The sequence below is a fragment of the Arctopsyche grandis genome, chromosome 1, assembly GCF_051622035.1.
Source record: "Arctopsyche grandis isolate Sample6627 chromosome 1, ASM5162203v2, whole genome shotgun sequence".
Classification (NCBI taxonomy): Eukaryota; Metazoa; Arthropoda; class Insecta; order Trichoptera; family Hydropsychidae; genus Arctopsyche; species Arctopsyche grandis.
In genome coordinates this window covers 32363145-32375507 of record NC_135355.1, presented here as the reverse complement: position 1 = coordinate 32375507, position 12363 = coordinate 32363145, and the positions used below count along the sequence as shown (strand labels likewise).

Below are 12363 nucleotides of genomic sequence, written 5' to 3'. Positions count from 1 at the left end.
TATACATATAGTTAGTGGTGTGCAAACTTTAAAAGGTTCTGCTTTGTGAAGTATAGTCTGATTTTGTCGCTGTATTGTTTTGACGATTATCTTCTTATGAGTAGATGAAAGCACTAAGCCAAAAAATAAGTAAACTTCGGAGCTTTAATCTCGTGTACTTCTTTGATCATTTTGCGCCCTGTAGATTATGAGAACTTTTTAATGAATTCATATTTGAACTTGAGGTATGATCAAACAATGCATTTTTGATCATATCTATATCGTGAAAAGAGCTTTTTCAGGTCTGTACCGACACTACATTTTAATTATCATGCAAAGTATTTGTGTTTTAAGTATTATCTGGGCATTTAATTGCGCTTGCTTCAGCCTTGTCATAGTTTATCTTAAAATAAAACTTGGTTTAAAAAAAACTTTTAAGACATTCATCTTTTACCAATATGTTGCATAGAATCAAATATTGACATTCTATTCACATATTTATGTATGTATGTATATAGCCAGCGGCCTGATTTATTGTTTGCATTAATGCTAACAACCGAGAGGTTGCCGAGTTCGATCCCGTGGGTTGACTTCGATTGAAAAGAATTTATTCCGAGTATTATGTATATATGTATGAATGTGCATACATTCAATAGTTTTTACTGTATTCTTTTCAAATACTTTTAGATTTGTGACTAGAGATATTGCAGATTCATAACCCAGTAGTATAGCCCGATGGTTGCTTTAATGCTAACTGCGAGAGGTCCCCGGGTTCAAGCTCTGGAGTGACCTCGATTGAAGAGAATTCATTCGGAGTATTTCTGGAGTGCTGCTGGTCAAATATGGATATTTTTGACTCCAAGTAGATCATTTCCGATCAGAGTTTGCCAATTAAAACGATTCCTCGACGGTTACGAGTTTCGCTTGTAAAATGTCGCTCGGGACCAACCCGATAATGACATCTTGGGAAAATAAAATGGGTCCATTGGGTGGGTCTACCTCACGGCACCGAATGTCAAAAGATCGAAAATCAAAGATCTTAAGTCGAAAGATCAAAAAAAGGGTACATGGTAAACGGTACATATATATGAGTTTTATGCGGTGAAATTATCTCTCTTTTTGTCGTACAGCCTTGTTTAATGTGCGCGCGCAGGATACGGGAGGAAAAGCCTGTTTCTCTTGTTCTTCTTGTATACTGCTCGCGTAAATTAAGTGAGGATGTACGACGGGGGGGAGTTTTACCACACATGTATATACTAACCGTTTTGCAAATGTATGCATGGTAAACGAACATTTTCGATTTTTTAACATTCAGTGTGATGACGGTCACCCCCATTGGGTATATACATATGTATGTATATAAACTTTCCCACTATGTATAATTTTTTTTTAATGTTTTATAAATTAATTAAAATAAGTGACCGTAGCAGATCGTAGCTTAAGCAATTTAAGTTTGATACTCTTGATAAAGCATTTTCGCACGATTGAAACTACATATCCAGCAGCATAGCTCGGACGTTAAGCTTCTGCTTACCGTCAAGAAGGTGCCGGGTTCTATTCCTGAATGAAAATGAATTTTTCAGAGTATGCTGTTGGTCAGACCTGGATTTGTGACTCCAGGTTGATCGTTTCCTATCAGAGTTTGCCAATTTTCTCTGATTTCATTGTTGAAACGGTTCCCGGAAAAAAAATTGGCTAAAAATCCTTCCTACCTACTATGTCACCACTATTTGAAAAATTTGATTGATGTACAATAAAAATTTATGTACAATTCATAGATGTCTCGTTAATTTGCGAGTTTTTTCAGTGTCTCGCAATTCAACGACTTATAATAAAAAATGCTGCATTTGTATTTGTAATTGGCCAGGAAGGCGCATTGGGATTTTCCTGTAAGGCTTTCCTGGTATATACATATGTAAAATAAAAATAAAAAATATACTGGAGCAACCTTGAATCGTTAGAGTTTTAGTTAAAATTCAAAATGAGCACGTGGAAAATATTTCGCATGTCACAAAAATCTCATGAAACATTCATGACAACCACCCTAATTCATCAAAGCGAACCAAATCTAATTGAAAGTGTCATAAAAGTCGATGGGACGCGTCTTTGGTAATAAATGGAATCATCACCCTGTTGGAGTCGACGCCTTCGACGAGGGCACGTGTCCTTTCCGTGGCCTTGACAGTGGTCTTGAGTACTCCATCCACGTAGACGTGGTACGTGTCCAGGTTGTTGCAGCCGGGATGCTGGTGAGGGTCTGGAGGCGTCCATCCGATGAGGACGCTCTTGTTGAGCTGGCGCTCCAGGGTGAGCTGGCGGGGCGCGGGCACTAGCACCGAGAACAACACCTGAGATGTGGGCCGGGGAGGGCGGCAGGGGGGCCGGGGCTTCCGCCCCCTCGTTCGCCCCCTCCGCGCCCCCATCATGGAACGGGCTACGGTGGACGGGACAATGGGGAGAAGCGATGGCGTGTTTTTTTGTGAGGAGTGTGATGGTTTTTGTCGACAAAAAAAGCCAATAATCGAAATAAAAATGATATAATTCGTCATATTTGAATTGATTTTGTGATGTGAAGCGCATTGTGATGTTTTTTTATGATCATGTCAATGTTTTTTTTTTTTTTTTTGGACAACAGAGGGAAGATTTGAAGGATGGTAGGAAAGGAAAGGGTATTGAAAGGATTCGCTATAGATACACTATTTTCACTAAGCAGGGACGACATACATACAATGAATAAATTGAAGTACATAGAAGGCATATAAAAAAAAAGTGATCTAATCCGAGCAAGTACCAAAAACGTATCTTCAGCATTTTTTTATGAATGTACATAAATCTGCAATACTATCTTGAAAATCGCCTGCACATGTTACGCATTTACCCTTTTTCTACCTACATACATACATATGTACAATATTATACCGTACAAAACGGTATACATATATATTTATCATAATTAAATATATTACCTTAAATTATTTTTGACCTTCTTGAAGGCAACGGACACCATTGAAGAAATGATCTTCAATATATTGTATCAAAATAGATTTTTTAATAATACAAAATACATATTACCAAAAACTTGATGTTTGCAATTCGAATAATAATTTTAAACCAATCAAATTTTATTTAAAAAAAACATAAAGTTTCACCGATTTAAGGTCTATTTATAGTATTACCCACACTGCATGTCAACAGCTAGGCACAGCACTGCACGTAAAGGACTATTTCTATTCATAATATACAGCAGCTCCCATTTTCGGCACGTTTAAACTTATTTTGGACAAGTGCAAGTAAAATCGGCTTACTTTTAAATTACAGAGCGAGACGATACGGCAAAATATTGCGTGGGTCGTATCGTCGAGTCAATATTGTCCCAATATGACATTTCCGAAAAATTTCATATGCGCACGATAGCACTTTAGTTAGTACGGGTGCACTTGCCACTATGACGTCACGTTATGCGTTATACCTCAACAGGATACGTTTCGGTGACATGTTCTGCTGGATATGTATACGATGCGGTGCAAACGATCGAAAAGGGCCGGACAGACTGAACCACAGATTAACGACACGTGTACCTTATGCGTGCGCACTGCTCGCACTTACACTAAGCGAAATCTACCCGAAGTCCCGACATACATACCTACCCTGTATACGTTCTGAGCTTCTGATACTTTAGTTCCGAATTTTTCCTTATTAAATTATTAAAAACTCGCCAGAAAGATCCAACTCAATTTTAATAATTGCATCTGTGCACATCGAAAGGTTACTCGTCATCTGATGTGCAATTTTTCATTCGTGAAGTCGAGAATTGCGTTTAAAGCAGCCATCCAGTTAATCTGTGGTTCAATCTGTCTGGCGCTTTTCGATCGTTTGCACCAAACCCATATGTACATATAATGTGAATAAATCGTGTTGGTTGCTGTTTCGGATGCGTCACATATGTACACATTACGGAACATGTGAATGTTTCCATATAGAATATATTTCCTACTGCTGTTTACGTGCAGTAAGTATGTACATACATATATGCATGCATTTCATGATTCATAAATTCACAAACACGCCACGGCATTATATACTTTTTAAAACTTATCGAAGCTCTCATATTACACTGCATAATGAATGTAACACGATAACGGAAAATAATAAACACAGTATAAAATGAAAAAGCACGCCTCTGTGTATACAACACAATATAAACTCTCGATTTTCCGGCCATTGCGCTCGTCAACAATCCGACCATTCAAACGTCAATCGTGACGCGATTGATTGGAGATCGACGGTGGGGGAAGTCACCTTCTCACCCCGGGGATCCACCCCATCGCCACCCCATCATCTGCACACAATTGATCGTCTCTTTTGCAATGTATGTGTGTGTGTGTGTGCTCAGACGCCGAGTATAATGGCGCAAATTGCCTCTCCGACATCGCCGACAGAGCTGGTGAATCGCTAATGATGCGCTCTTTCTCTCATCCCCATCCCTCCCACCCCCCACCCCATCTCCAGCTCCGGTTTCTTCTGCAAATTATCTAGCCGGGTAGGACGTATGTGACCTTCAAGTTTTTTTCAGTCTTTTCATAGTTAATTGTGACCTACTTGAGGCATTCGGCATGCCGGATGAAATATTGCCGGAATGCGACACACAAAGATGGCATTTTCACATTCGAATTTCACGACCGTCGATCGTAACGAAAAATTGCGCATAGTAATGACCGTTTAATGATGTGACTACGTTTTTTTTATATTATACTGTATATATATATGTATATAATTATCCTACATACATACATATGTACGTAGGTATAGCCGGCTAATACATATGTATGTATTAGCCAGCTGTATAGCTCGGTGGTTGCGTTAATGCTAACCATCGAGAGGCTCCCGGGTTCAAGCACTAGTTTGATCTCGATTGAAGAGAATTTCTACAATGCTGCTGGTCAGACTTGGATATTTGTGACTCCAAACCAATCGTTGCCTATCAAAGTTTGCAAATTTATAGGATTTTACTGTTGAAACGGTTCGTCATCAAATTTGCAAAACCGTCCCACCCGCTATTTATATAAGAATTCAAATTTATAATTTTTAAATTTATATACATATGTACTAGCTGAGCCCGGCATGCGTTGCAATGCCACAATAACGCATTCAATTCCCGTTCCCGTTCCTGTTCCCGTTTCTCGATGTGTTTCAATAAGTGAATGTTACAGTTTCAACTTAATAATCAATAATCAAATTAAATTACAGTAATGATAATTTGTCGGAAAAACGCAGGCATAGACACATTTGAAATTATTCAATTGTTTGTTTATTTTATCCTAACAACGCAGATGGCGATGCGAACACATTTGAAATTCACTCATTCCTGTTTTCCCGTTCCCGTTCTCGTTTTTGGGCGATTTCTTTTTACAGAAACCATCATAACCAATAACTCATATACAAAAGTTTCGTTGAAATCCGTTGAATGTTATAGAAAAGCATACGTGACAGAAAGATAAACATTGATTTTTATATACATTTATAGACAAGTTAAATACCATAGAATATAATTTTTAAAAATCACAAATTATGATAATATTTCACATCATTAAATCTTTGAACATTTTTAATGACGTCTTAGGGCAAAATCACACAGGTCATGTGCTTGGCTCCCCACTGTGGGGGTTCTCCAACATTTCTTTAAATATGGGATACACCGTTATCGATCACTGTTAAGTAAGGATAAATACAAGGATAAAATTTTACCAAAAACACTCCAGGGGGTGATTTTGGGACGGTTTGTGCTGGGCGTGCCATGAAAATGTGCAAGGCATGCCACATTTTAGTATCAACAAAAAAAACACTTGCCGTGTTTTTTTGTGTTATTTCGCCCTTATTCAATTTTAGTGACTAAATTATCATTTTGAATAATAAAATTTTGGAATATCTTCTCAAGGTCAACCTTCATCGTCAACCCTACAACTACATCATTATCATTATCAGCCATTCACCATCCACTGCTGGGTGAAAGCCTTTCCAAGACGCTTCCATTCGTCTTTTTTTTTTAGCAACTCTCATCCATCTCATCTCACACATATTTTTTTTTCATCCACCCATTTTCCTTCTAGCCTTACTTGCACCCTGCTGAATTCTCTCGGCTACCATTCGAGCACTTATTTAAACCATCTATCGTCGGTTATGTTAGCTACGTGTCCCACCTATTGCCATTACAATGTACCAGCGGCGTGGACTAGTGGCTAGCATATTATGCTTTCGAGCAAAGTGGTCACGGGTACGAGTCCCGCTGCTGACCAGACCTTGGTTTGTGACTACAGGTCGATCGTTTCTTATCAGAGTTTGCAAATTTTTCAGATTTTCTTTGAAACGATTCCTATAAAATTTGGCATTTCCTTTTCTATTTCTATTTCTAATCTCAAGTTACGCAGCGTCTTGAGGTTCGTCGGTTTGATTATAAAATGCTGCAAAAATTACTCCATAGATGTCAATGTGGATGTTTGTATGAATTCGCATTGTATAAAATGCTTATGTATATTATTATATATCTCTTCATTATACCAATCATACAGAATTATGTAGATACTTCTTTGAGTGCACTGGAGCTTATACAGCATTCTAGCGTTCAATGCCCAAGTTTCGCCTCCATACGTCATCACTAAATGTGAATAAAACTCAAAGAATCAAACAAATTGTAAAATTGAGGAGAATAAATTGTAAAATATTCTCTTTACTAACATAAAAATGTATGTATGTAGACAAATATCGTTCATATCCGGTCGATTCTTCGCATGCGGAAGACTTGTAAACATTAACGAGAATATCTTTATGGTGGATTTATGGCGGTAGATGGAAAGGGCAGTTATTTTATAGAGTGCTTAACATCGTGCACATGGTCATGATAATTTGCACAGAATGCTGGACACGTTTCGGGTAAATCTCGGACACAGCACAATACATACATATCTGTGCTTATGTATGCATGTATAGTAAAACAACAAAAATCACGAATCACAAATGGATGGGGGAAATAAAGCACGACACATAATAATCCTAAGTTTCTATTGTACCTAATGTCATTATATGACGTCAAAGCGAAAATTCGAAAGTGCAACAATCAAAATAGTGAAATTTTAACTGTATGTATGATATTATGTACTTAGTTCTATGTGGCATTGTGGTTGCGATCAATAGATTACATAAGTAGCGATCTTTACATTACGAATTTCCATTTTAAATTTATTTTTCGGTCCGAGAAAGTTTCTCGCGTGACCGATTTCAGATCAAAATTTCAGCTAGGTTTTCAGCATTTCATTAATGTATTTCTATTTTCAATTACAGCGTTCAATTTACTTTTCGAATTTTCGCTCATTTGAAAAACCCCTATAAAAATTCTATATAAATTATAGCTTTGAGACGCTACATATAAGCTGTTTCACATTTATTGCTTTGAGATTCTTTAATTTCGCAAGCAAATTACAAAACTTGATTGGAACTTTGAGTTATTTAATTTACTTTCGAAAATGCTCGTTTATTAATATGTAGTACGTTATATACAAAATATATAAAATAAAAAATAAATTTGGTTCCTAACTTTCATCGAATTTGTATTCTGTCATCTCTGGGACATGTTTGATGACTTTGAAATGTGGCATTATGTACATAGATGCGGATGTTGCCCATTTCATGGACTACAAGTTTCACAAATATCTCCACCCTCAAAGAGTTGGCAGTTTCAGAAAGACTCTCCACAATACGCAGAAGAAGGATTATTACCTACTTTGGTCATTATAACCAGGAAAAATGTAGATAGTCTACAGAAGCTGTTATTCACAGGAACACTAGAAGGAAGGAGAGCGAGAGGACGTTCTTCCACAAGATGATCAGATAAAATTAAAGAACTGACAGGATGATTGACGGGTCGTTGGCCGAACGGACACTTGGCCGACGGATATTTAGCCGAACGGACACTAGATTGTCGGACATTTACCGAATCAAATTTTTAATTGTCAAAATTTATTATCTGATTTATAAAAAAATATCGAATTTTATTGATAGATCAAGGCTATTTTTGAATAATGTATCTATATTCAGTGAGTTTTGAGTAATTTTAAATAACAAGCGTCCTTCGGCCAAGTGTCCATTCGGCTAAAAGTCCGTGCACGAACTGGATCGTTCCATAAAACTACATATAACTTGGCACAGGACAGGAAGCAGAACGAAAAAGAAGAATCTCATTTTGTATTTATGTTGAGTACAATTAACCAATGTAGTCCAAATATTTCTGTACAAAACTAACATTAAAATTATTTTTTTAACACTTGCTGCACTGTAAAGGATAGCAAATAACCGGGACTTATATTTTATTTTATTTCTCCATATATACTGAAAGCAGGGTCTTCATATTTTATGTACATATTCCTCATCAAATGATTCGAATTATGTCATTACAAAATGATAAAAAGGTTGATCAATATCAACAGAAATAATTATTTTCGCGGGAAACCCCTTGTACATCTACCTCACGAATACGAGAGAGGGGGAATTCAGCACGCGCCGTGCTCAACGATCAGTGTAAGAATGATATCCACCTTGGAATAACGGCTGTGCTTCAGCCGTCATTTTTTCATTCCTTGCACTTATTTTATATTATTCGACGTTTAATACAAGATATAATGTTTTTTATTGCAAATCACAATAATTCAATTTGCAGATTTTGTTTTATTTCAAATAAAAACAAACATTTCTTAAATGGACGCTTGGCGTCCACCACAGCGGGTGGTAGTTTTAGCACAGTAAGGCAAGTGTTAAAAACGTCAGTAGAATCATAAAACAGCTTGTAGCATCTCAAATCATGAAGCAATTACTGCATGACCTAATCTAATATATAATACTATTTTAGCTCGACATGATAATACGTTTATACGTTTGCTATTTTAATATTTAAGTTTTTAGCTTAAAAATATATATACATATATAGCGGCAATTAAATCTATACTAAATGATGAAATTTATACTTTTGAATGTAATGCTCAAATGATTTTAATTTTTTAGTATTCAAAGCATATGTAAGCGTACTCGAAAGCTTCCAGCTATAAATTTTCGTATGAAGTTTGGAGAAGCATACCTGAGTCGTCGTCTTCGGGTCCTTCGGCCGGATCTTGAAGTTCCGAAAGTCTGGTGACTTCAGTGGGCAACGAGGGATCGCTAGCTAAGAAACCCTCATCAGCGTCTCGCAACGTCGATATCACCGCCTGCAACCGGAAGTGGATTGTGAATATGGTAGGGGAGGGTAAAAGTATGGAGGGTGGTTTATGAAAAACGTATAGAAAATATGAAATAACCTGATGAAAATCGAGGAGGTCGTCTCCTACGAGCCTCTGAACGAAGTGAGCCGGCACCAGCCCTCTCCTTCCGTCGAGGAGTTCCGCATCGAGGAAACTACTTCCGGTATCGGCACCGCTGCCCCACACCAACAAATAATCACCAGCAGATATGCTCAGCTCCCCTTCGGCAGCCTCCACTCTATAAGACCAATAATAAAATTCAAATTAAAAACGGCTTATACAATATTACATTCGATTTCAATGCAATAAATATGGTTAATATAAACTTTTTATGATCTTAAATGCGCTTAATCAATTTTTTTTGTGAAAATTTACGTTTCAAATTCACTTCTAAGGTCTGTACATACTTAACAGCACTGCACGGCCTCAGTACTGCACGACTCCGTTTCAAATATGTCATTTTATTACATTTCTATTCATATCTACCTACACGTCGCGGTCACGTCACGTTCACAGCACTTTGGCCGAGTGCAAGGCAAAATCGGCTTACTTATACATTACAGGCCATGACGATACGGCGCAATATTGCTTAAGTCGTATTATCGAGTACTTACAATATGAATGCATACACGTGCATTCGTAGCTACGCGTCAGAATACAAGTCAGCAAAAATGTTTCGGTGTTTATCGAACGAAAAATTATGTATAATCGCCACGTTGTTGGAAGAAGAAGCTCAAGAAGGCAATAAAAAAGCACGAAGGCGTTTTGATGTGCATCCCATGTTAAAAAATAGAAAAACCGAAGGAGAGTTTTGGACACTGTATAAGGAGCTTGTGAATGATGGACAAAATTTTTTTAAATATTTCCGTAAAAAATTTAAAATTTTTTTAAATATTTGCGCCAAAACCATGTCGAAAGATTGAGCAGCTGTCAACTGTCACTATCGATAATTGGTCCAAAACAGCAAAGCGGCAGACTCATGGCACGCAATTCGCGTGTATATTTCCACGATGGCCAAAAAAACGGATACGATACATTGACGGATGTTGCTGTAAGGTATGAACAGGAAATGTCGGGTACTGCTGTAAGCCTGCCGTGGCGTAAACGTGACGGTTGGTATGAATATACCCATACAAAATGTACCAAAGAATACTTTTCGTACGGCCGGATACCTGCTGAAGACGGTACGTGCTGACTAGGTGTGAACAGACCTTTATTATTTTTAGTTCACTTGCGTTCCATTACTCTTTTATCCATTCTATCCTGTGCATCGCTCAACCATATCATGTATTATGTATATCTGATACTGTTATTATAATTTTACTAGTGTTTTGAAATATAATCGCAATATAAAACTACTTACCTACTAGGCTTTCTGACCCGGGTCGACCCGGGACAGACATTCTCGGGAATTCACGGAATTTTTGTTTTCCCGTGTCCCGGTAATTCTTACCTCGAATCCCGGGTATTGGATTTAAAAAAATCTTGAAAATATACAACATTTTCACGTCTGCACGAAGGGAAATAATAAATAAATTCTCAAAGGTTTGTTACACTAAGTACAGCGCAACGTGGAAGTTTTATGAGTATAATAAGGTTCTGTGCGTTTGGCCAAAATCGTTTCTTGTAATTGTATTTTTGGAAAATCTCAATACTGAAGGATTTGACCTTACCGATGAATTATTCCGAGAATTGAAAATTAAAATCGAAAAAAGAGGAAGCCTGAAACTGATTTTTTTAACACAAATTTTAAATAATTATAATTTTACACCGAACAAAACATTATTTAAGTGTTGTAATAAAAGTGAATGTGTATCATACGGTGAAACTTTTATGAAGCGAGTATATCCTTCTTGTATTGACGATTCCACAATGGTAGAAACTCTTTTAGATTCGGATGAAGATCAAACAATTGTGTGTTTGACGATGAATGAAGAATTAAATGAGGAGTCATCAAAAACAAATATACAAAATAACGTAAATCAAAATAACCTCGATTTAAAAAAGAAATTAAAATATGCATGCTGACAAGAATCTATTACTGAGTATGTAGGTAGCATATAATATTTTTACTGAGTATTTAGGTAGCATATTTTTTTTAAAAATCAGATGATAGAAACTCGAATTTTGTGAGAAAATCAGGGGAAGCTACCAGTTTATTGGATTCGTCACAACAATTAAGCTAGACAAATCGGAAAATTCTAGCAGGAGACAATTGATCTGTGTTTTTAATAACCACCAAGATTTCGCCAGCAACGCATTTGGCCGGAACTTGAACCCATGACCACTTTACTCGTAAACAATAGCTTCTAGTGAGCTTTATACCTATACATACATACATATGTATGTATAATAAGAAATAAGTTTTTGAGCCTTTTCCCCATTATGCTGTTTGCAAAAACATTAAAATAAGAATACTATAAATACTAATACGAACAATAATGTTTAAAATATGTAGATAACGATCATTGGATCAGATTCAATAGTAATTTATTATGAGCATAATTATTAAAAATAAAATCAAAATCATCCAAAAATTAACAACAAAATTTTTTTTATTTTCATACAAAAAAAATGGCCGCCACAAGAACCGATAATGGATTAAGTGACTGTCAATGTCGCGCCTCATTTGATATTCACATATCTTCGAATAAATCTCTTTGCTTTTTTAACGCTGTTAAGACAACAATTAATCACCGAGAGCTGCCACTGGCATACTTAAAAAAGATCGATTTTTTGTATACGCTCAACGCGTCTTTACTTCTCCTTCCTCGATACCACACACCATCCCCTTCTATCTCTCACCCCTATCTTCTTAATAACTCCTACTCTTCACCTCCCCCCTCCCCCATTCCATCTCTTTATTTTAAGTACGAAACGTCCCAAAATTTAAATAAGAAAGCCAATGATAGACGCGAGTGTCTTAAATAAGTATTTGACCACATAATCAACTTTTTATTATAGACTAAATATTATGACAAGTTCATTGTTTCATATTGGTCTATAATCATAAAGAAATGAAATTCGAATAAACCAATAATATTTTATTTAATAAAATATAATACGCATATATAAATTAACGATTTAAGGCCTAATTATATTA

At 36.5% G+C, this 12363-nt stretch overlaps 1 protein-coding gene across 1 annotated transcript in view; it reads right to left on the bottom strand.

Moving 5' to 3' along the window:
• The window catches only part of Rbp (RIMS binding protein), a 65808-nt gene that overhangs the window by 23105 nt on the left and 30340 nt on the right, over positions 1 to 12363 (bottom strand). The window contains exons 5-6 of the mRNA XM_077439147.1: positions 9318 to 9498; positions 9101 to 9227 (exon numbers count right to left, since the gene is read on the bottom strand). Of these exons, the coding sequence (XP_077295273.1) occupies positions 9101 to 9227; positions 9318 to 9498 (308 nt within the window). The remainder of the gene's footprint in view (positions 1 to 9100; positions 9228 to 9317; positions 9499 to 12363) is intronic.